Genomic DNA, 24,720 nt, shown 5'->3' with positions numbered 1-24,720 from the left:
ACAACTTAAATTGACCATACTCGTGTCAAAGTAAGGTTAAATTATAAACTCAATTATCTTAATTTAATTAACCTAAAATCAATTTTGATTAATTTAATATCCTTACATTATAATAATCTATACTAAACATTTATTTGAATTAAAAACGAATTTGCTTGAATAAAAACCGAACTGGGTCGGGTCGCCTTTACACCTTTCGACCTGGTCCTAGGGTTTTAGAGCATCTGCATCCTCTCCGGGGTTTAGAGAGAGAAAGACCTACCTCTCTCCCGCTCTCTTGATCGCTACATTTCTCTGATCTTCAGAAATCTACGTCGCCTCAATCAATCTCCACTCACAATCGTTTTCGACGTGCCATTACCGCTCTAAATTCTTCCACTGCCGTGTTGCTTGGTTCATTTCCGTTTCTTGTAGGTGATAATATACAATGGCTGGCCTTGCCCCTCCGACCACCGCTGCGGCTACGGCTACGGCGACCGCCCTGCCTGTTCCACCGAAGAAGACAGAGGACGAGAAAGTGGATTACCTGAATCTCCCATGTCCTATCCCCTACGAGGAGATTCACCGTGAAGCTTTCAGTAAGTTTCTGTTCTCTAAAACTGATGCGTTTGTGACTGAGTTGAGTTGTTTGATGTTTATGATTTGTTACGACAGTGTCTTTGAAGCCGGAGCTGTTTGAAGGAATGCGATTTGATTTCACCAAAGGACTCAATCAAAAGTTCTCCCTCAGCCACAGGTAGTTTTGCTTTTTAGTCATGTGTTTCTTCGGATCTTTTCCCTGCGTCCTGTCTTCTGGGTCACATAGTGAATTGACTTATCTGATAACTATGCGTTGTCCACCATCGACGACTGATCAGCGTGTCTATGGGACCAATGGAGATTCCTGCTCAATCCGCTGAGACCATCAAAATCCCTACTGCCAACTACGAGTTTGGTGCTAACTTTATAGACCCGAAGGTAACCCCACTGACTGACATTTCGTTGTTTCGTTGTTATATTGAGCTACAACGTGATGGCATTGGTAACTGATATGTAGTTGATGCTTTTTGGGAGGATACTCACCGATGGAAGGCTCAATGCGAGAGTGAAGTGCGATTTATCTGACAATCTCACTTTGAAGGCCAATGCACAGGTAATCTGATGGTTTCTTGGTTATCATCAGGTGCTGTCATACTTCTCTTCTCATTCAATTTTATTTGCTGATATCATCCTCTCTTTTTTCTGTCAGCTGACAAATGAGCCACATATGTCACATGGGATGGTCAACTTCGATTATAAGGTTATCAAGTCTTATTAAATTTACGATCTTGCACATTCTTATTTCCACCCTGATGTGATATATTTGTTACGAATATGACCTATATGCTATAGTTATTACTCTAGCCCATCAAAGTGTGGCATTTTTCCTTAGCAATCACGTTTTTTGCTGAACTGAGTTGAGAACAATGTCTTTAAAAAGATACTATTGCCTTCCTTTATTTGTTAGTTGGGTTTCTTCTGTTTGCTGGCCTTCCCTTCTTCTAAAAATTCCACAAATATATTTACACCGTAAATGTCAGCTGAGTAATAACGTCAGCTATTATTCTATGATGTTTAATTTTGTTGTTAGGTCTCCATGAAGACTTGGATTTTTCTCTTAAACCTTAACCTATACAAATTTAGTTCCGGCTCTTGTATAAAGAATGTCTTATGAAAAATGGAATCTATCAATGTGCGTGCTAGGCTTCTTAACCTTAATGGCTGCATTGTAAATCTTTTGGATTTGAACTACTGGTCTCTGGTTCATGACACCTTGAGATTGTCTACCTTAAATATTAAGCACCCTACGGTTTCTAACTCCAAGCATAGGAGAGATATATAGTAGTTCTAATGTCAGGTTCGGTAATATTTTGGGGAGGGTGGTGGCGGTAAGGGAATTAGGGTTTGGAAAACACCAGCTTTCTCTATTAGATATTTATATTTTAAGCATTTGATTGCCATTACGAGTTACCTGTTCTCATAATTTATGTTTTCCTTTTATTGTTAAACAGTTAAAATTTTGATAAAAAATATTAATACCTTCGTATTTGTCAATTGGAATTATTTTTGAATCAGGGCAGAGACTTCAGAACCCAGTTTCAATTAGGCAATGGTGCGTTATTTGGAGCAAGTTACATTCAGGTACAATTCTGAATGGTTCTAATTATGATGTTGGCTTGTCCTTTTATAGTTGCTCAAGCATTCTTGATAGCCTTGTACAAGTTTGGGAGTTTAGTTTTTATTGGGAGAATTTTTGAAACCTTTGCATAAAATTTTGTTAAATTGGAGATTCTCGTTTAATAGTTTCTCCTTTGGACTTACGTTATTCTGCATTTTGAGGGTATACATTTTTTTTTGACAACTGGACTACCTTCTGCTCGTCATCCTTTTTCTCTCCCCTTTTGCTAGTGAATATAGTTGATAAGGACACATTTCCTTCTCCAGCCGCTGGAATCGTATTTTAGACAATGACAATCTCACACTTGCTCGCTATACACGTACAGGTGTTACAGGCCTCTGTATTTATGATCTGATTTTGCTTGTTCTTCTGGCACTCTGCTTCTAAAAACGTTGATCCTTTTGTCTCCTTGGTTTCTATTTTGTCATAACTATACATTTCTCCTTTTCAAAAACAAAATGCTCGTTTCATATTTCCCTAAATGCCTTGAGGTAGTGGAATGTGTCCCCAAACCCCAGATGTTCATGTTACACTGCCTCTATAGGAATAGAGGTGGAGATAGGGTGAAAGTCTAGAAATTTTTGCATATAGGATGCCTGACAATTTGAGCAATTTCTGTAGCTTTGCTCATGTTTTAACTCTGCCATCATTCTCTTCTCAGCTGTGTGGCATAAAGAGACCGTGCTGATAATAATCTTTTTTTTTTTTTTTTTTTTTTTTGCAGAGTGTATCTTCCCATCTTTCATTGGGCGGTGAAGTATTTTGGGCTGGTCAGCATAGGAAGTCCGGTATTGGTTATGCTGCAAGATACAACACAGATAAGATGGTATAGTAACTGTCATCATCAGTTGACTTATTTAATTTTCTACCTTCTATTACCATGGAAAATGAAATTTCTAGGTTGGCTTTACTTTATAATAACTTAATTTCCATCTACTGGCTATATGAAGCTTTAAGTTTATGATATTATATTGTATTTATTTAGTGTTGTTTGATGAATTTCTTATTTTAATCAGTTATCATTAATTAAATAAATTCTCTTATAAACTTTTAATAAGTTGTTTATGATATATACTGTGTGCGCATAAATTCTTGAACTTTTCATGGAAATAACTTCATAACGACAGACTGGCTCAAATAGTTAGGCATTATTTTCTCACTTTGTTGGTCATAAGTTTGATTCTCAATGTAAAATATTATTAGAATAGCATAAATGAATAATGTTGAAATATATATAGCTTGTTTCCAAAAATCATTATCCACCATCTCCCTTGAGATATCATAGAAGATATTGGGTTTCTTTGTTCTTAGTGAATTTATGCAAGAAAAGTTGTGCCATTCTAATAGTATCTTGTTTTCTTTTCTGAAAAAAAAATTGTACTTGTTGATTGTGGCCAGATTCTGTGGAAATTTCTTGGGTTAATGAAAATTTTAATTCGAGGAAGAATAAGAGTTTGACCTTGATGATCCATTGTCATGTTCAATTTTTCAATCTGCAGGTTGCCACTGGACAAATTGCCAGCACGGGTATGGTGGCTCTGAGCTACGTTCAAAAAGTGTCTGAGAAGGTAAGTAAATTGTGTCAGCGCATGTCTGCTGTCTCGAAACAATAAACATTTGATTAATAACCAAATAACACATAACAAAGGGCAAAAGAACCTCCTAGCAAGCCAACACTGCACAATGAAGAGAATGGTAAAAGAGGCAGAACCATCGAACTTTGTAATTTATTTTTCATTATATCTTATATCATTTTTTATTCCTTATTTTAGGTTTCATTGGCATCTGATTTCACGTATAACTACATGTCAAGAGATGTAATATCCAGTCTTGGCTATGACTACATTCTTCGACAGGTAGCTTCTGTTTTGTGAATGTTCTATAACGCCAAATATATGTTATCAACAATCCATTTCCTATACTACTGTTTAATTTTTCAAGGAGAACATGATTGGAGGGATTGAAGATTTTGTGTGGTAATCAGAAGGTTTATTTACACTTGGCTGCTATATAGTATTGTTGTGAGGATGATATAATGGTTGAAAATATGTAGAGCTAATCTAGAGAGAAATGGAATGGAGAATGTGGTTAAAAAATGGCGATGTAAACTAAAAATGTTGCTTCTGGGGTAATCCTAGAAGAGCTGATTTTTGGCAACAAGCCCTAATACTATTCACCAATCTTGCTTTAAACCCTTAATGCTCAAAAATATGACTGAGTAAGCTAGGAAAATGGAGAAATTTTTTGTCTAATCGATGGGGGGTCATTTTACTGCAGACTAGTCTGATGGTCATTTTACTGTAAACCCTTGTTGCTCCAGTTTTATCGACTATCATATTACTGAAGATGGGTAAATGTTGTGGTTGTTACAGTGCCGTCTTAGAGGGAAGATTGATTCCAATGGTTGTGTAGCTGCTTTCCTTGAAGAGCGACTAAATATGGGTGTTAATTTCATTCTTTCCGCAGAGGTACCTATAAGTTGCATAGTTATTATTTTTATTTTTTATATTTTGCTTCTAAACAAAACATCAAGAATTTCTTCGAGACTTTTACCCAATGCTTTGCTTATTTCTTCACAATTTATTACATTTGTTAAAAACACTTTTGAGTTTCTAGTTAAATTTCAAAAGCTTCCCCCTCAATTTTGAAGTTCTGGTTTGAATTTTAGAAACATTCTATGGAATTAGATAACAGAACTAAATATTCACGAGGGAAACAAGTCGCTTTTTTAGAAACAGGAAACTGAAAAACCGAAGGTGACTAACGACTATCAAGCAAGCACCTTTTAACTTGTATTGTTCACATGGCTGAATCGGTTCTTAACTGTGACATGTAATGCAGATTGATCACAGGAAGAAAGACTACAAATTTGGATTTGGTTTGACAGTAGGAGAATAGATTGGCAAGAGTGAGCAAGTCATTATCGTGTCCCCAATGCTGTGGTAGAAACATAGTGGAATTCTTTCCTTGCATGATTTTTCCTGGTGTTGAATTCTCAGTTCCCTTAGTTAATTGTTGTTCAGCACATTATTTTGAGCAGAATCTAACTGCTGTTGCAGTTTCTAGAGGCCATATCGATCACCCCATTTCAAAATTTTCTTTATCAATTAATAATTTTGTTATTCACCCGAGGGCTAGACAACGAGATGACAAACTTTTTGTCGACTTCGAAATCTTAAGCAGCTTTCGATTTGTTTATCGTTTCATTTTTGGTTGGTTTTTAACCTTATTGATACATAGACAATATCTGCTTATCTTGTCTTTGCTCATTTTGATATGTAAGAAATATCATGCTGTGATCGAGTGGATATATAAAAAGGGAAGAAATTGTTTCATCCCCTTCCCTTTGCTTTATGATAGAAAGTTCTTTCAAAGAAGTTTCCTTGTTCGTTGATTTTTTTTTAATTTTTTTTATTTATTTATAGAGAAAATACTACCATGCAGTGATATGTATATAATTTTTTTTTGTTCGTTGAATTGTTTACTTTTTATCGTTTTTTTAATTATAAAGTTTTGTATTATTTGAATTCAATGTGGGGTTATATTTTATTTTATAAAGTACGAATGATATTTTATTTCTTAGTCATTTTATTATTTAATTACTACGTGGGAATTGTGTTGGTTTTTTGAGTAAAAAATGTAATTTTTTTTTTGGGAAATGGCTAAAATGCGTAAATTGGGTCAAGTTTTGTCCATTGATTATGAAATATGAAAATTTTCTACAAAAATCAATTTTTTATTTTTTTAAAATTCCCAATTCATGTTTTAATATTTAACGCTGAGATAAAATATTAACTTCTTAAAATTCAAAGTAAATAATAAAAAGACAGAAATGATTAAGTAATCCATCACATCAAATCTCTAAATTTTATCAAAATAAAATCAATGGCTTATTATGAATCTAATTTTATTTTATTCAATTATTTTTTTGTGTCGGTGCGGCATTTCTGTGGTTCCCTTGTCCAGCCTGGAAATTCGAACTATGAACCTCCAATCGGACGGTCTATATTCACCGCTCCCTCAGTAACTTCTTCCAGAGCTAAAAAAAAATGGCTTCAATCAATGGCATCTACAAGCTGAAAAAGACTCCCGATCTAACCCCCTTTAACGATTCTTCCTTCTCCTTTGTCTTCTTTTGTTCATTTGCAAGTTAAGGACAACACCCTCTTTCTAATCAGCCCAATCGCGGCCATTTGAGGTAAGTTGAAAGCTCATTCTTCTCTCATGGAAATCTTGTTAAATCTGTTTGTAATTCATGTTTGTTGTGCTTTCTTGGTTTGTAGTGTGAGAGGCGAAAATGGCTGTGAATTGCTCTCTTCTGGTGATACTGGCGCTGGTTGTAATGGCGTCGGTAGTGAGCGGAGATGAACCTTCGATTAAGCCGAAGGTTAAGATCGTTAAGGGGAAGAAGCTTTGTGATAGAGGGTGGGAGTGTACCTGGTCTTCTTATTGTTGCAATTTGACCATTACTGACTATTTCGAGACCTATCAATTTGAGAATCTCTTCTCGAAGCGTAATTCGCCGGTGGCCCATGCCGTCGGGTTCTGGGACTTCCATTCCTTCATTGTTGCTGCTGCTCAGTTCGAGCCGCTCGGATTTGGAACCACTGGGGATAAGAAGATGCAGATGAAAGAGATTGCTGCTTTCTTGGGCCATGTCGGCTCTAAGACCTCTTGTAAGTAATGGGCATTTTCTTTCTGATTTTTGTGAAATTTCTGTGCTGAATTGGGTGTTGATTATGATGAAATGGTGGTTGTAGGTGGTGATGGAGTGGTTACAGGAGGGCCACTTGCTTGGGGTCTTTGTTTCAATAAGGAGATGAGTCCTAGCCAGGATTATTGTGATGACTACTTCAAGCTTACCTATCCTTGTGCTCCTGGTGCTCAATATTATGGCCGTGGTGCTCTGCCCATTTTCTGGTTTGAAGTTTTCTATCCCCATTTCCTTTTTCCAGTGGATTTTGTTTTGTATATTTGGTTTTTTCTTTGGTTTATATCTGTGTTCCTTGTTTATACTCAAATTGCATTTCTCTATTATAGCATGTGAGGATGGAAATTTGAACCTTCAAAGGTTCTGAATCTAAGATGTCTAGCTGAAAAAAGAGCTAATTAGGAACTAATCTGATAAGTTGTTGGTCAGGTTATAGAGAAGTATGAACATTGTTTAGAAACAATCTCTATGTAGCAATCAAGGTGCAAATATTGTTCTTTTTGGGCTTTCCTTTTCGGGCTTTCCCAGGTTTTTTAAAATGCGTCTGATAGGGAGAGGTTTCCACACTCCCTTCAGGGATAGTGTCCTTGCTGGCACACCGTCTCGTGTCCACCTCCCTTCATAGCTCAGCCTCCTCGTTGTTATATCGCTCGATGTCTGGCTCTGATATCATTTGTAACAGCCCAAGCCCAAGCCCAAGCCTGCCGCTAGCAAATATTGTCCTCTTTGAGCTTTCCCTTTTGGATTTCCTCTCAAGGTTTTTAAAATGCGTTTGCTAAGAAGAGGTCTCCACACCCCTTTTGGGATTCAACCTTTTTGTTGGCACATCGTCCGATGTCTGGCTCTGATACCATTTGTAACAGCTCAAGCCCACCACTAGCAGATATTGTCCTCTTTGGGCTTTCCCTTTCGAGCTTCCCTCCAAGGTTTTTAAAACGTGTCTGCTATGGAGAGGTTTTCACACCCTTTAAAGAATGTTTCGTTTTCCTTCCCAACCGATGTGGGATCTCACACTTCACCTTCTGGCAACTTTGATGGAAATGGATTATGGATGTGGTATCTTCAACAAGTGTTTGTCATATCATCGAGAATTTAACCGAGTTCATTCTGTCGTTTGTCATCCCAGGAATTACAATTACGGTAAGATTGGCGATGCTTTGAAGATAGATCTGTTGCATCATCCTGAATATGTGGAGCAGAATGCAACCATCGCATTTCAAACTGCAATATGGAAGTGGATGAACCCAGTGAAGAAGTCACAGCCTTCACCCCATGATGTCTTTGTTGGCAATTGGAAACCCACAAAGAACGACACCTTGTCCAAAAGGGTTCCTGGTTTTGGTACAACCATGAACATTCTCTATGGAGATTCCATCTGTGGGAAGGGTGATATCGACCCGATGAACAACATTATTTCTCATTACCTATACTACCTCGATCTGATGGGTCTTAGTCGGGATGAGGCCGGGACTCACGAAACGCTTTCATGTGCTGAGCAGATTCCGTTCAATCCAACTTACGTCGCTCCAGCTGCAGCTTCTTGAGATCCATCCATGACAATGGGGTTGTAAGCATCCAGAATTTCCACTAGTTCAAGTAAGAACCGAGACATCCTTATACAATTATTTAAAGTGTGCAGTATGTTTGTCATATTTATACTCCTAGGATTTCAGTTTTTCTGAGATGTCAATGAATCGCTTGGTATATAATATATCTGTATTACTATGAACAATTTGGTTTCTTGGTCGAAATGTGTGTTGCCGACATGTTCTTCCTTGTCTGATGGCAGTGCCTATTTCCTCTTTTTCCCTCTCAAATGTGTAGAAATATTGATTTGTCCATAGATATTCATGAATAAATCATTAATGATACAAGTTATAGATCTTGGTTATTAATATTTATGTTTATATTAGCGATATTTTGTTCGTGTTCTTATGATATGATGAATATGGTAGTGTTTATTTAGTATACATCTTCTTCATCATTGATGAGGAGGTTGAAGTTTTGAATCTCTCTTATAGACTGGGAGAAACTGAACATGAATGTTTCTTAAGTTTGAACCTAAATCATCCTGAATATGGTTAGCTATTTAATATTGAGACATTTCCTCTTTTCGTAACAAACAGGCAACAAATTTTACTTGGGCAATTGTGTAAATTTGTGTTATATATGTGGGTTTGCTAAAGACTCGTGAAGACCTGTTCTCGTTAATGGTATTATGGTTAGTGAATCAAATGATATAGTCTCAATTTGAACTACCCAACTTTAATTATAACACGACCAAAGGTTAGGTTGGGTTGGGTTAGTTTTTTTTTTTTTGGTTTGGTTAAATTTTTTTAAAATTGAAAATTTAGATCGATTTGTGGTTGACATTTTTTGGTCAAGTTAACTCTGACAAATCCTACTAATTTGAAAACAGGGTTACAATTCAACTCAACCCAATCCTATTTACCGTTTATAACCGAGGTTAATAATGTGTTTGTGATTTGTGAACATTTGACATTTGAACTTAATCGTTTTAGTTATTAATGTAACGAGGATAAATATGATTTTTTTAAATATAAAAAAAAAACAACTCAACACAATCCAATTCAAGTTGGATTGAGTTGTGAATTCTATTCGCCTTGTTCGAGTCACTCAAATCAGTATGTCAAAGGTAATTTTGAAACTTTTTTAATATTTAAAGATATTATAGAAATAAAAGAATAAAAAGAAAAAAACTAAAAAAACATGACGACGACTTTGACCAATTTCCCCTAACGGGCGATCCAAACTTTCGAAAGAGCGAAACTTGCAAGAGACGCAGCATCTCTCTGTGAGCAAGAAGGAAAAAAACTCGTCAGCACTTCTCTCATTCGTGCTCATCTCTCTCAAACTCGCCATGGATTTGGACCCAGATGAGGTTTTCAGAGACGACGATGACGATCCTGACAATCCACTCTTTCAGGTTCAATACCAAAAAGTGATTCTGCATGCATTCTGTACCTGTATTTCTTCTTCCCACTCCATTTCCTTAGTTCCGTTCGATTTGTCTCTACTCAATTTGGTGAACAGGAGAAGGAGTCAACAAAAGAACTGGTGGTTTACTTGGTGGATGCTTCCCCTAAAATGTTCAGCACGACTTGCGCCTCCGTGAGTTCTTCCACTCTTTTTGCTGTCCCTGCTACTGTCATCTTGTCGTTATTTCAATCCTCGAGCTGAACTAGCTCTTCGGATTTTATTATATATTCTTTAGCTTGAAGTAAACGTTATCTGTTAAGAGTATTCAGGCCAAAAAGGCTGGATACTATGCTCTACAAGTAGAGTTCTTATTGGTAGTGGGAGCTGACGTTTGGAAAAGAGACAGAAATAAGGAATGTTGTTGCTTGGTCGTTCTCACTGCCTCAACTTTTCGTGGGAAGATTTCTCATTACCTCATCCGTGGTTAAATATTCTTCATTTTAGATTTTGATAGTTCTTTTTACTGAGGTCTCAAGAATACTATAATTGAATGAAAACAAAGTTTAGTTTATGATGTTCCTTTAACTGATTATTCTACGTGGCGATACGGACTCAACCCGCTCCTACCCATCCCGGGGTACCATAGCATGTCGGGAATAAGGGGGGACACACTGGACGTAATGACTCCCTTGGTTGGGGGGCTGTGCCGCCCTGCCTTTACGATCGATACACAGTTGAGTAGGCCGATCACGAACGCTACTGGTGTGGGAGCGATCCTGGTCAGGGAAGGCTAAGACGGCGCCTCGCATATGGGTAGCAAGAGGGCGCTTATGCCCCGACGGTGGGGCCTTATGGGGAAGGGCCCAGCCCAATAGGGACAGCACACCCCCCACTTCTAGCGCACCTCTGTATCCACTTTTTCACTCTTTCTAGTCGGTGGAACCGGTGAACCACGCGAGTAGGTTAGATAAGTGGGGCAGAGGGCTTGTAGTACCCCTTTTCTTCAGTATACTTTGTTTTTATGCTTAGAATATGTTGGGTATCTGTTGAGAAATATTAGGAAGAAAAGTGAAGATTGGTGGTAGATAGAGTAAGTCGGGGGGTTTGAGGTATGCAGAAATGGAATAGTAGTTTCTTGGGAGAGTCCATATTCAGACCTCTCAAAACGAGCTTCATTGTTTGAACCCACATTTCTAGCTCTTATTAGTCTCTTTCTCCATGCTTGAAAGAGCTTCATGGTTTCTGATTTATTTATTTTAATTTGATATCAAGCATATGCTGAATACTACATTTTTTTGCTTCCAGGAACATCAAAAGCAGGAAACCCATTTCCAAGTTGTTTTGAGCTGCATTTCACAATCATTGAAGACACAAATCATTAACAGAAGTTATGATGAAGTTTCCATATGCTTTTTCAACACAGTATGTTGTTGGCTTAGTAAGACTTGACTTATTTTTACTTAGGTTTCCTTTATAAATTTAAATGTACTTTATAGCCGGAGTGCTTTCTGATAGATTATAAAAGGTCCTCCCATCTACGATTACTGATTATCAATCAGCCTTCACGGCCAATCAGCAAATCCTTGATGCACCACTTGAGGAAGTATCAAGTTTGATATTAATTGCCTCAAAATAGAATTTTTGGGTATTGGTATTGACTCACATCTAGCATCTCATTTGGCAACATCCTTTGGTAGTAAGATTGGTTATTAGCCGACTACTTTCTCAAGTCTCCCTCTAAATAGCAACACTCGATCTTTCAGCTTTTGGACCCCGGTTCTTGCAAATATGGAGAAACAATTGTATAATTGGGGTATATCACATATTTATATAGCGAGGAGACACACAGTTATACAAGCTACACTTGCTAATCTTCTTACTTACTACTCTCTTTTTCTTGCTCCTATCAAGGCCGCCAAGGCCATTGAGAAGCTATGACCAGCTTCTTATGTTCTTCAATGTAATTCTACTTATTCCAATAGTATTTTCTATTTATGGCATGCACAAGTTGACGCCTAACTTTTTTTCTCTGTTTTAATTCTTTCCAGAGGGAAAAAAAGAATTTGCAGGATCTAAATGGTGTCTTTGTGTTTAATGTCTTTGAACGAGAAGATCTTGATCGACCAACAGCAAGGCTTCTGAAAACCGTTGATAGCTTAGAGGGTAACTACTAGCTACACAAGATACTTATGTTGGGTCATTGGGAGGACTAGTTGATGTAGTTAGTGAGATAGGACATATGAGATTCTTCTGTACTTTTGTCAATCAAGTACATAAAACAAACTATGGGAGTTCTAGCAGCTGAAGGAGTTGGAAGTACTCCTTGTTATTGTTGAAATGAAATTAGTAGCGAAAGGAAAATCTGAACATAAAACTTTAAAATCCAGATAGATGTAAGAAAAGGATATAAATTATACAGAATTATGTTACCGCTACTACCAACGAAAGTATATATGAAAGCTACAACGTGATTCATCTGTACAAGTTCATTGAAAGCTACAACTTGATGCTTTGATATTGCTGATTTTCCAATGGTATAATGAGCATCTAACCTTGAGGTTTAATTTAGAAGAGTTATTCCAGGATAAAAAAAGGAAAGAAAAAAAAAAAAAGAAAAAGAAAAACTAAGAATTTAGCTTTCTTGTTTCTTTGCTGATCCTGGAATGACCAAGTACTGCAAGCATGGCTGTGAGAAGAGGATACTGTTTATGGATTGTCCATGTTTGCTAGACATCTGAGATCGATGCTGCTCTGTTAATATATGTTATCATAGTTTACATTGTTAAAGAAGATTACTGTTTTAGATGGTAGATCATTTTCCCTGGATTTTTAATAAAGGTATATCTGATTCATTATTGATAATATTATTAATATTTTTGCAGAAGTATTTATGAAAGAGATTGGAAGTCAGTATGGCATTGTCTCGGGTTCTCGTGAGAATTCTCTTTACAATGCTATATGGGTAGCGCAAGCCCTGCTGCGGAAAGGGTAGTACATTGCTATCAATTGAAATTTAGTTATTCTATGTATTCTCTGACTGATCTACAGTATAATTGGTGAAATATCAACCCATCCACCCATCACAAACACAAAAGAGAAGCTATCCTGATTAGTGTTTTCACGTACAATTTGTTTCAGATCTGCAAAAACAGTTGATAAGCGGATCCTTTTGTTTACAAACGAAGATGATCCTTTTGGAAGTATCAAAGGTGCTACAAAATTTGATTTGATAAGAACCACACTACAGAGAGCTAAGGTAGGTGCATTTGTTTTTAAATGCTTGATGAGTTGTGCATTTTGGTGGTGGAAGTAGGCCCGCTGAGAGTTATCTGTTCTTTTCCAGGATGCTCAAGATCTCGGCATTTCAATTGAACTCATCCCGCTGAGTTGCCCTAATGAGCAATTTAATATCTCTCTTTTCTATGCTGTACGTGTATCTTTACAGTTGATGTTATCAGTATGTAAATGATATCATGTTCATTTTACGAACTGGATGAATATTTTGCATTCTAGGACTTGATTGGATTAGAAGGAGGTGAGCTTGCTCAGTTTGTTCATTCAGCAGGAGATAGGTATGGTAAATAGTATTTTTGTCAACAGTAATGATATCGGGTTGAGTACCTTTTGTCAAAGCAAATGCTCTTTATTTTTAAAATACAGCAAATAGAAAATGGGAGATTATCCAAAAAAAAAGTATGCAATATTATCGTTTCCTATTATCTTTCAGTTTTACAAATTTGGATGAATATTTTCAACGGATGAGAATACCTGTAGGGGGCCTCACAATATCACGAGAAGATGAGATGCCTCTAGAACTTTGGATAGATTTGATAATCCTAAGATTAATTGACTTGAGTTTAGTTTCCGCATGAATGAAAATCTAGCCGTTTAACTTGTGCGAAGTATCCTTAACTAAGCTTGGGTATCCAGACCTCTTAACATTTGAGAATAATCAACGAGGACTAGAAAACCCTTCAATAAAACCTCCTTTTGATCTTGCTTCTGACCTCTCAAAATTGATCAAGCCAAAGAGCTTCCGTACTTTTCTGTCCCCCCAGGACATTTCAAGTTTGCTTTGCTTTCCTGTGTATCTTAGGGAGAATAAGAATGAGGGTGAAGTTCGTCATGTTAAAAATCCAGAAAAGATGTTTTATATTATGTGCAATGCACGTGTTAGCTTGCTACTATATTCAATATATAGTGTCCAAATGTACACTCTACCTTTTCTTGTTCTGCTATTTGGTCCCTAAATGATTTATTTTTATCCCGAATTTTCCAATCCTCGGGAATGTTGGTTTGTGTATGTACTTTTTGGTGCACATGGAGCAAATTGTGTTTCATGTTCTCTGTGCTGTGAGATTAATATGTGTGTCTCATATGTTATACTTTCTTTCATCTCTTGTAGAATTCATACTTTAGTCTCACTTGTCTCCTACATATTTTATTATCAACCATAATTTTCAGATTAGAAGATATGAAGGATCAACTGAAGAAACGAATGTTCAAGAAGCGTGTAGTCAGAAGTCTCAAATTCTCTATCACCAATGAATTGTCAATTGATGTTAATAGTTATGCATTGATTCGTCCCACCCTTCCTGGTACTAAAATCCTGATGTCCTATAGTTGGAACATTGCTTATGCATGTTTGTGGTTCTAATATTCAATATTACCTTCCTTGTCTTGACTGTAGGAGCAATCACTTGGCTCGATTCTATCACAAATCGTCCGTTGAAGGTAAAAATATCTTATTTAGGTTTCACTGTTCTGGTTTTACTGGTGCAAGTTGATTGTATTACATTGTATTTATCATGCCTTGAGACAGAAGGATCAATCTAAAAGTTTCTCAATGGTTATTGAGAATGAATCAAATCTAATCATTCTTCTCAATCTTTTCTGCCTACTTCAATAGAATTGCTTTCAGTTGTTCTCCTAGTCTAACTTTTATAATGCTGGTGATGTAAGCACTAGTAATGAGTCAAAGCTTGTTTTTTGCTGGAATTATGCAGACAGAGAGATCATTCATTTGTGCGGATACAGGTGCATTATTTTCAGAACCCTCAAAGCGATTTCAGCTTTATAAAAAGTAAGCCTTTTAAACTTTAACCTTTCTTAATATAAAACATAAGTTTTCTTCTGGAAATTAATATTTTTCGTTGCAAAGTATCGTTTTCCTTTGATTTTACTGAAATAAGAAAGATAAAGGAGGTTACATAGAGTAAATAAGGGATCTTTTCTCGCTACTTGGTATGTATTTTTTGTTTGCATTTGCAAAAGTAAGTGCATTTTTTTTCTTCGTATATTTGTGAAAATATACTAGTATGTTTTCCTCTGTAGTAAAAACTATGTCTAGTGGAAAGAGACAGAAGCGAGGAAGTAAGGACTAAGCCCAACAATTCCAATGAGTCAACCGTAAGCCAAAACCAAACCACGTGAACAGAATGATCCAAGAAGCAAAAGCATCCCAGATTAAAAATTTATATAATAATTCACTAGAGGACTCAACCTATATATGTACCACTTTTTTTTTTTTTTTTTACCGATCTTTTTGTTCATGAAATCTTGTATCAACTATTTAAGAGCAACTTGATCAAAACAATTAGAGAAGCTTTTGTAGAAATTGCTAATCATCAGCAAATTATTGAAGCAATAACATATATTGAAACTGAAAATGATTTGCTTTTATTGCATGTCTATTAGATCGTACTTTACTTGGTGAATTTCAGTGATTATTTTTCTTAATATCTAGTCAGGTAATTAAGTTCTCTGAGGAGGAGTTATCAGAGATCAAGAGGGTTGCTACTGGGCATCTTCGTCTTCTAGGTTTCAAGCCATTGAGTTGCTTAAAAGATTATCACAATTTACGGCCATCAACATTTTTATATCCTAGTGATCAGGTTACCTAGCATCTTTTCTCTCTTTTATGTGTTGTGTATATTTGTATTCTTAGTGTTTTTCAAAATTGTGTATTGTTAGTTGCTGCCTCCTTAACATGCTTTCACCTTTTAGGCTGTTTTGATGGCTACTCACATTTTTGTTTCTCTCTATGATGAATACCGCTGGCCTCTTTCCTTCCTTCTGACAACCACTCACATGATAAATAATCTGATGGATATTGTCTAACTACATATGATGGTTCTCAAGATCCTCAATATTTTGTCATCACTGATTAAAGGAAATCTGTTCAAATGTCTACGTAATAACCCCAATCCAGATTTTGACGGTCTTTATTGTAGGAAATGGTTGGTAGCACTTGCATCTTCGTTGCCCTCCACAGATCCATGTTGAAGCTCAATCGGTTTGTACATATAACCCCATCCTTACCCTGTATAATTAAACACATTGATTCTCTTCATTGGTCCAAAAATTGTATTTCATAGTAGCAACTTTTTTCCTTCCACAGTTATTTTATTTGTATGACTGTCGACGTACCAATGTTTTTTAGTGCACCTGCGACAGTCCTTTGGGGCTCAAGTGCAAAGCTCATAGAAAAGTGGCAACATTTTTTGTTTGAGAAACAATTAATCTTTTAGATATGAAAAAAATATAATATTATGAATAATAAGATGGTGAAAATTCTAAGAAATTTAGTGTGCTGAGAAACAAGAATCTTTAATGAGCATTATACCGTTTCTAAGTAAATTTAGTATCTTATGAAGAAGGTCTCCAACAATGCTGTGGCAAGTTTGGTATGGTTTATTCTGATATCAACTAGCCTCATGTTAGATATCATGACGGAAGGGCCGTGGATATAGAGATTAATGAAGGAAGTAATTTCTCCAAGGGCTCAGATTGAAGAGATTTAGAATCTTCCAGCTCTATATAATCTTGAAGTAAAAAATTGGTCTCTCTTTGGTCCACAACTGAAGTATCCCTTAGATAGTATACAGAATGGATCATGTTTGGTGAAAATTTTTAAGAACTATGACGGGGCAGGTAATCAACTTTCCCCTTGGGATAGGATACTAAAGAAGGAAGTTGATCACAAATTATCAATAGGCGTGCAATCCTATTCGAACTTATAACATTTCATAATATCATTGAAAAGTTTTGTTCCCTTGTCAAAGAAGAAGAAAAAAAAAGCTTGGGATATATTTTTCCCAGTTGATGTCGGGTCTGTTGAAGAGAACAAACCTTTTTAAAACATTGATTCAAGCTATTCGAGGTATGTAGGCGGATTCAGCTTAATATTTTTTTTCTCTCTTGTTTTTACTTTATCCTTTAGGAATAAATTTTAAGTTTGAAATTTCTTGTAAGTGTTCTATGCTAAAACATCTTGACAATTGGGAAGAATTTGATTGTAAGTACATCCATCTGTCGTAATATGTGGTTCCCCGAGAATCCATCTGGAACTGTATCCTTTCTCCATTAAGTGTTGACATATGTAACTGAAATGAACATTGAATCCCCATTTTAGTATTGATTAATGGGTAGATTTTTAAAATTTGTAACTGATGTGGTTCTATACAATAACCATTTTGTTCTCTATTACCCAGTTTTGCAGTTGCTTTTTTTGGTAGTCCATCTCGCCCCCAGCTAGTTGCTCTTGTGGCCCAAGTAAGATGAAACTATCCTACTATCATTAGCAATGTCATGCATCTCTCATTTTATCTTATTCTCCTCATCTCTGCTACCAATTTTCATTTGTGTTATTGATTTAATGGACATCAAATCAGATCACTGAAGTTGAGAACATTTTTGAAGCTTCGGAATGGATTTTTTTTTTTCTTTTGTTGCATTTAGGACTTTCAGTTGTCATTTTACTGCTCAAAGGTTTAGGCGTTGTTGAGCTCTAATTTCTGAGTTTAATGCACTTGTCTTATTGGAACTACAAAGGATGAGATTATTACTGCTGGGGGACAGCTCGAGCCACCAGGAATGCACATGTTATATTTGCCTTATGCTGATGATATCCGACATGTTGAGGAGGCAAGAAAAATGTTTTAGTTGGTCAGAGTAGTTTCTTAAAGTTGCTGCTAATTAGTACTTAATATGTTGCAGCTTCATCCGGATCCTAATGTTGCACCTAAAGCGACTGATGATCAAGTTAAAAAGGCCGCTGCTTTAATGAAACGCATTGACTTGAAAGACTTCTCAGTTTGCCAGTTTGCTAATCCTGGTATTGTTACAGATTCATACCTTCAATTTGCTAGGAACCAGAAAATTGAAATGGAAATGAATAAAAATAGTTTTAATATGAAAAAAAAAAGGTAAATTGCAAGTTTCTCAACCACTTGGCATTTATTATTTCTGAATTTTTATTTGTGGAACTTTTTCCTTCCCTTATTAAACATGGTAGTTTACAGAATTCTAAGTTGGCATGCTGCTTGCTGTAACATAAACTCATATAAAATGCATACGCCCCTAATTAATGCCTCTCTTCCGTGTCCCAACATTTTTGTTACTATCCTCTAGCAGATAATGTCCTCTTTGGGCTCTCCCTTTCTGGCTTCCCCTCAAGGGGCTTTAAAACGCGTCTGCTAGGGAAAGGTTTCCACACCCTTATAAATGGTGGTTTGTTCTCCTCCCCAATCAATGTGGGACATCACAATCCACCCCCTTCGGGGCCCAGCGTCCTCGCTGGCACTCTTTCCTTCCTCCAATCAATGTGGGACCGCCCCCAAATCCACCCCTCTTTGGGGCCCAGCGTCCTTACTGGCACACTGCCTCGTGTCTACCCCCATTTGGGGAACAGCGATAAGGCTGACACATCGTTTGGTATTTGGCTCTGATACCATTTGTAACGACCCAGATCCACCGCTAGCAGATATTGAAGACCCAGGCCCACCGCTAGCAGATATTGTCCTCTTTGGGCTCTCCCTTGAGGGGGAGCTTCCCCTCAAGGGGCTTTAAAACGCGTCTGCTAGAGGAAGGTTTCCACACCCTTATAAATGGTGGTTTGTTCTCCTCCCCAACCAATGTGGGACATCACAACTTTGGTAGGTCTAGAGTTGTGGCAGGGCCTCTTTCTGCTGGACATTGTTTTTGTTCCCCATTGTTTTCTTTAATTTGGTTTCACTAAAAACACGATTTCTACCACAACAGTAAAAAAGAGGAAAAAAAAAGGCCGGATAAAAGGTATCACTTGTGTCCTTACTTTTTATGAGAGCATGTTTATCCTTGATGTATAATGAAAGACATATTTCAGCCTTGCAGAGACATTATGCAGTACTGCAGGCTTTAGCCCTGGAAGAAGATGACATGCCCGAGGTTAACGACGAAACAGTCCCTGATGAAGAAGGAATGGCTAGGTATGATTATGGTGTAGCTTTGTCTCTCTTTTTTAAACCACTGCAGAATAGTACAGCTTATTGCCTTTGCTTATTTTATCTGCTTAGAAGGCATTCTGTTTCTGCATGTTTTGTTGTAGACCTGGGGTTGTGAAGGCATTAGAAGAATTCAAGCTATCGGTTTATGGGGAAAATTACGAGGAAGAAGAAGCTGGTAAAGGAAAAGTGAGTGAAGCTTCAAAGAAGAGAAAAGCATTATCAGAGAGTGCTGCTCAGAAGTGTAAAGAATATGACTGGACCGACCTTGCTGACAATGGAAAGGTGAGACAACTCAATCTCTTTCCCCATCTTTCTTGTCATCTTCTTTTCTAGTATGGAAGGGGCAGGGGTCCACCACTCTGAAACTCATAAAATTATTCAACTGGTCGCCAGTGTAGTTTCTCCTGTTAAAACCCTTGAATCCATAGGTAAACCAAGCCTTATTCCGGTCTGGCCCGGTATGGAATGAACTTATAAGGAGAAAGCGATAGAACAAGATAGTCGTTTATCTGTGCCATGATAATTTCTTCGGATTTGCGCGAAGTAGCGGACCGATCACTCTGTGTGGATGCTCTCCATGGCTGAATGGTTAAAGCACCCAACTCATGATTGGCAAATTCGTGGCGAAGAGCCGACATCGAGTTGCCAAACCCTCCCGCGTGTTTTTGTTGGACACGTGTTAATATAGGAAGCATGGTTCCTAGATATAAGAGGCAGCAGATTCATATAATATACTGATTTTTTGTGCCTCGTTTATCGAATGGTTTGAAATCATCCACCACCGTAATTCAACCTCTTTGAAAGTTTTGCCTCCATATTTGCAGCTGAAGGAATTGTCGGTTGTCGAGTTGAAGTATTATTTGACCGCACACGATCTTCCCGTATCTGGAAAGAAGGAAGCCCTGATATGCAGGATACTATCACATATGGGAAAGTAGGATGCTTGAGACAAAATGCTTCACAGGCTTCTTCTAAGCCTTACGACATGTAGGATGGAGGAATGCTTTGCACTTTGGGATGACATAACAACACGTTCACAGCTGTAAGATTGGTTTCCTTCTTTTTTCATAATTAAGAACACTGTTCAGATAGCTTAAAAAACATGATCCGAGTGAACAGAAATGTTTTTTGAGTGATTATTTTGAAGTAGTTTGAACTTTGTCTCCCAAACAAGCATAGGGATTGGATGCTGTTCTTTGAGGTTCGGGTTTAATGTTTTATAAGTTTTGATTCTCTTCTATGAACTTATACTCAACCGGTTAAGATCTATACTCACATATATATACACAATGGTTCAGTGAGCGTATATGCCTTCTTTGCCTCTGGTTTCTAGCCTTCTTAGCTTCGCTTCGACATTGAAACGTTCGATTCTGACTGTGATGTGGTTTTAATTTTTGAACTCTTAATTTTCTTATACATAGCCTATGATCACATGATTAAGGGTAAGTTATACTTGTTGAATTAACATTCATTTCATCATCTAATTGATCTTTAACATTACCCACTTCATGGTTTTCAACTAGCCATCAAAACCCGACAACCGTTCTTGTTTGTTGTTTCTTATTTCCATGCAATCAACTACGATGTTCATAAAGATGAGCTAATCAATAACGTCTCAAAATAAGATAAAAATCGTTCGAATACTGTACAAAACATGGATTTACATGCAATGAATACCATAAGCAATACTCCATTTTTGTGAAACTGAATTAGCAACCAAATGCTGGAAGATATCACAATGAATACCACTGACCTAACAATTTCTTCATCCATCCAGCAACCCATTTTGAAATCCCAAATTGCAAGTATAAAAGTATGGCCAAATACTATCTAAGATTCTGCTGTTCTATGTTTTCCATCTCCTTCACATTGTCTACTATATGTTGGATCTTTCTCGACAAGTTATTATTATGCTCCTCGATGTATTCGAATATCACTTCTAGATGCCTTTTATACGTCGCAGATCGCTTTTTCTCAACTGCAAGCTGTTGAGATAGCTCACGTATCTTATCGTGTTCGTTCTGCAATGCAAGGATGGCAAAAGTTGAGTTAAAGAACCAGATATGCATTGGCAATTGCAGTAAGCCTAAAAAAGTACACACAAAGAGACTATGAAAAACAAAGTCACTCAACTGTTTTAAGTATTATAACAAAGAATAGAGAAGAAATGGTTCGAGCAGAGTCAAAGGCATAAGCTAGAAACCAATGCCAACGAATCCAAATGGGACCCAAACTGGCCCTGAACCTACGTGCCTATGACTTTCTTTCTCGCTTGGAACAAAGAAAATCTGCCCTCTCCTTGAGTCACTCTCCTATAGAGGATAGATCAATTTCTATGTCATGCTAAATGTACCAACAGAGAGGACCAAAACTAGCAAGATACACACTACTCAAAGAGACCGAGATCAAAGATCTAACATATCACATAAACTATTTAGAGAAGGTAAGATCAAGAGTGCCCTCTTTGTGGCAAGTAATGCAACAAATAAGACAAAAAAATCAACTGGAATCGATAAACAACCTTTTTGAGTTCAACAGAAACACGTGGGAGAATGGAGATTCGAACCTAGTCAAGGTATATGAAAGCAAGAAAAAGTGGAAGAATGGCCACCGATCATTTTCTTTATAAAAAAGCATACTAAACATAGATGTCCAGCTCAATTTCAAGAGGGAAGAGACATGAACCTTACTCTCAATGTATTAACGAAATGTGCACTCTAATCCATAATGCCAAGTTCGTTCATAGTATCAGCCTGAAGAACCACTATAGCAGATATTGTTCTCTTTGGTCTTTTCCTTTCGGGCTTTCCCTCAAGTTTTAAAACACTTCTATTAGGGAGAGGTTTCCACACCCTCATGAAGAATGCTTCGTTTCCCTCTCCAACCGATGTGGGATCTCACAATCCACCCCTCTTGGGAGCCCAATGTCCTCGCTGGCACAACGCCCAATGTCTGGCTCTAATACCAACTGTAACAGCCCGAGGCCACTGCTAGCAGATATTGTCCTTTTTGGGCTTTCCCTTCAAGGTTTTTAAACGCGTCTATTAGGGAGAGGTTTCCACACCCTTATAAAGAATATTTCGTTCTCCTCCCCAACCGACATAGGATCTCACAACTCATATATTCTTTCTGAATTCCACATAAATTCCCATAGTGCCAATCAAACAATAGAAAATAAGATATCATTGATAGAAGCACAACATAAGACAAGCCCGCATGTTTGATCTATCACTTTACGTACACAATTTTAGTTAGAGTCGGTTCAACGGGCATCGACACGATAGGCATGATGACTTTCCTTCGTCATAGTACACCAATTTCTGTAACTATGAAGCCTATATCTCAAAAACATGTTCGGTTAAATACAACATTTTTGTGTTTATGTGCGTGCACGCCTTGAGGGAGGATCGAGGATGTAGGATGTCTAGGTAAGTGCACCTAGCCTCAAATAAAGCAACAAAGATAGATAAAATACCAGTTTCAAATAGCTGCATTGTCCATTTTACTTCTTTAACTCAAACTTGCTGGAGAAAGCTTATTCGGAAAAAGCCAGATGATTCATTCCAAGATAATCCAATTTACAACTAATGCACGCCAGACTACAATCAGAACAACATGTGTAACAGTGTCAGGAATTGAGAATGCAAATAATGGTATGTGGAACAAGAACTTACCGGATATTGATCATATATGCAATCTCTTCGACTTTTCCCAGGTGACAAAGGATGAGTATGTTCTTTTACAAATTTAGTGACAACCCATTTCCCAGAAGTTATTTTCCTCACCAAGATCATTGCCCTGCAGCCTACCCTTGTCTCCGCCCTTTGCCTCACGATCTTTTCCCGCTTGTCCGGCATTCTGTAACCTTCCTTGTTGCAGACTAGTGCACGTCCAATAGCCGTTCCATCACGTCTCGATCGCGAGAGCCTGCTAACACGAATCACAAAACCAACACGAGTAGCATAAGCATTATAAAACGCATGAGCTGCTGCCTCATTTTCAAATTCCTGGCCAATATATGGCTCATCTCCTTGAACTACTGGCAATCCAGGAACTGAATCCAGAATTGCATTCCTTCCAGATGAATCTTGAATGATTTTCTCATCCCGGTCGTGATCGAAAATCCTTTCGATCGAACTTACACCTGTTTCGTTTTCATCAAGTGGTTTACTATCCTCCACCAGAGTTGAATTTCCCACCACTTCACTATCACCATCAACCCCAAACTCCACTGCAATCAACAATCAATCCCTTTCATAAAAGACTATAACCAATATGAAATCAAAAGGAACAGATGAACACTAATCCTTGCAGAAAAAAGTCACTAAGCAAGCATTTATACAAACACCTTCCATGCACACAAGGATGAGAAGCCATACATGACACGAATTTATGTTGATTGATGAGTTTATCAGTTCAACAAATGCCTGAAATCATACAAAAATCAAGTGCAAAAGGGAAAGAAACACGACCCAAGTCACCAAACTCAAACGCGGTACAGATAATTGAAATTCTCGGCCGTCCATTGAAATTTTGACCTACATTATCTCGATCTCCCAAACAAAAAAAGCACACAAACAGCACCGAATTTCATGATTTCCCACCAATAAACGCACCCCCACATCCCATAAACTATCAAAGAAAAAGAACCCAAAATCAAATCACCCCGAAAATGTCGAATCGTTGAGTTTAGAAACTGGAGAATCCAAATGAATTAATAAGTGAAGAGACTTGAAAATAGAAACTTACTGAAAATTTTCAGGAGGGTATTTGATCAAAGTGGGAGAGAGAGAGGGATTCGAAGCGGAGAGAGAGAGAGGGGAAGAGACCGTGGTGGCGGTGGTCGGGTTCAGGATGTAAAGATGGGGATTCGGCTTTGAACCACGTGTCGTCTATTGATTTGGCAGATTTCAAACATAAAAGTCAACGTGTGAGATTGGACGAATCATATAGTGACACGTAATTAGTTTTTGTGGACCTCTTTACGTGGAGTTAATGTTTGGATTTCAACTGGTCTAGTTTCGTTTGGGCCGCGGTTCAATTCTATTTTCAGGAAAAAAGAAAAAACAATAATGAATTTTAAAAAATGTTAAATTTATCCCATAGATTAATTAACATTTTTTAAAAATAAAATTTAGTATGTTAGAAATCTATAAGATGTTGGCTTTTCCTCGCCCGCATTTAAAAGTGCTAACAACGATCTAAGTATCGATGCTCTTTCATCAAGTGCACGATCATAACAGGACTAGAGGAAGAAGCTTTGGTTAACTCAATGACTGCAACCTCAATAAGACGGGGAGGGGAGGGGAGGGGAGGGACAATTGTTCTTTGGAAAGACGGGGAGTAAAGGGCACGTAAGCACTGAATCATGTTAAAAGTAAAAGTTGCCAAAAACGGGTGGAACGTACGTATGAATCATTACTCAACAAACAAAGAAAAGATGTCTCTCGGGACTTCTAAAAATGATTCTTATCCCCTTAATTAGCCGTATAAGACTCTCTCTCAACAATTCTCTCATGAGGTCTATGGAGCCCTCTGAAGAAGAACCTCTCTTTAATTGAGGCTCGAGCTAAGTTAATCCGAGCCCATATCGATAATTGACATTG

At 37.4% G+C, this 24,720-nt stretch overlaps 4 protein-coding genes across 6 annotated transcripts; 3 read left to right on the top strand and 1 right to left on the bottom strand.

Moving 5' to 3' along the window:
* Positions 1–186: 186 nt before the first annotated feature.
* On the top strand, positions 187–5,403 carry LOC111470823 (mitochondrial import receptor subunit TOM40-1-like). The gene is made up of 11 exons (XM_023116464.1): positions 187–578; positions 655–736; positions 858–957; positions 1,037–1,132; positions 1,229–1,279; positions 2,095–2,160; positions 2,922–3,023; positions 3,697–3,765; positions 3,970–4,053; positions 4,570–4,665; positions 5,039–5,403. Exons 1-11 carry the CDS (start codon positions 428–430, stop codon positions 5,093–5,095), a joined length of 954 nt encoding a protein of 317 aa, XP_022972232.1. The 5' UTR covers positions 187–427; the 3' UTR covers positions 5,096–5,403.
* An 831-nt stretch (positions 5,404–6,234) lies between these two features.
* On the top strand, positions 6,235–8,772 carry LOC111470687 (chitinase-like protein 1). The gene is made up of 4 exons (XM_023116266.1): positions 6,235–6,395; positions 6,481–6,873; positions 6,958–7,117; positions 8,035–8,772. Exons 2-4 carry the CDS (start codon positions 6,495–6,497, stop codon positions 8,450–8,452), a joined length of 957 nt encoding a protein of 318 aa, XP_022972034.1. The 5' UTR covers positions 6,235–6,395; positions 6,481–6,494; the 3' UTR covers positions 8,453–8,772.
* Positions 8,773–9,652: 880 nt separating this feature from the next.
* On the top strand, positions 9,653–20,312 carry LOC111470686 (ATP-dependent DNA helicase 2 subunit KU70). Its single transcript, XM_023116265.1, has 19 exons — positions 9,653–9,855; positions 9,963–10,040; positions 11,154–11,270; positions 11,897–12,011; positions 12,731–12,836; positions 12,987–13,104; positions 13,192–13,275; positions 13,362–13,420; positions 14,313–14,446; positions 14,539–14,582; positions 14,855–14,931; positions 15,595–15,742; positions 16,082–16,143; positions 17,342–17,402; positions 17,682–17,774; positions 17,847–17,964; positions 18,994–19,096; positions 19,216–19,396; positions 19,939–20,312. Exons 1-19 carry the CDS (start codon positions 9,790–9,792, stop codon positions 20,050–20,052), a joined length of 1,878 nt encoding a protein of 625 aa, XP_022972033.1. The 5' UTR covers positions 9,653–9,789; the 3' UTR covers positions 20,053–20,312.
* Positions 20,313–20,700: 388 nt separating this feature from the next.
* Positions 20,701–23,857, bottom strand: LOC111470688 (protein FAR1-RELATED SEQUENCE 7-like). Of its 3 annotated transcripts, XR_002715096.1 has the most exons (4): positions 23,463–23,857; positions 22,789–23,345; positions 22,590–22,713; positions 21,068–21,135 (listed from the first exon to the last, which is right to left on the bottom strand). XR_002715096.1 is itself a non-coding variant. In XM_023116267.1 (3 exons), exons 1-3 carry the CDS (start codon positions 23,467–23,469, stop codon positions 20,941–20,943), a joined length of 759 nt encoding a protein of 252 aa, XP_022972035.1. In that variant the 5' UTR covers positions 23,470–23,857; the 3' UTR covers positions 20,701–20,940. The 3 variants fall into 3 exon arrangements, 1 of the variants encoding a protein (XP_022972035.1); XM_023116267.1 differs by lacking the exon at positions 22,590–22,713 and having other exon boundaries at positions 20,701–21,135; XR_002715095.1 differs by having other exon boundaries at positions 22,590–23,345.
* Positions 23,858–24,720: the final 863 nt, after the last annotated feature.

Source organism: Cucurbita maxima, unplaced genomic scaffold (assembly GCF_002738345.1).
Source record: "Cucurbita maxima cultivar Rimu unplaced genomic scaffold, Cmax_1.0 Cma_Scf00047, whole genome shotgun sequence".
Lineage (NCBI taxonomy): Eukaryota > Viridiplantae > Streptophyta > Magnoliopsida > Cucurbitales > Cucurbitaceae > Cucurbita > Cucurbita maxima.
Note: the sequence above shows the minus strand (reverse complement) of the source record. Positions and strands in the feature narration are given on the sequence as shown.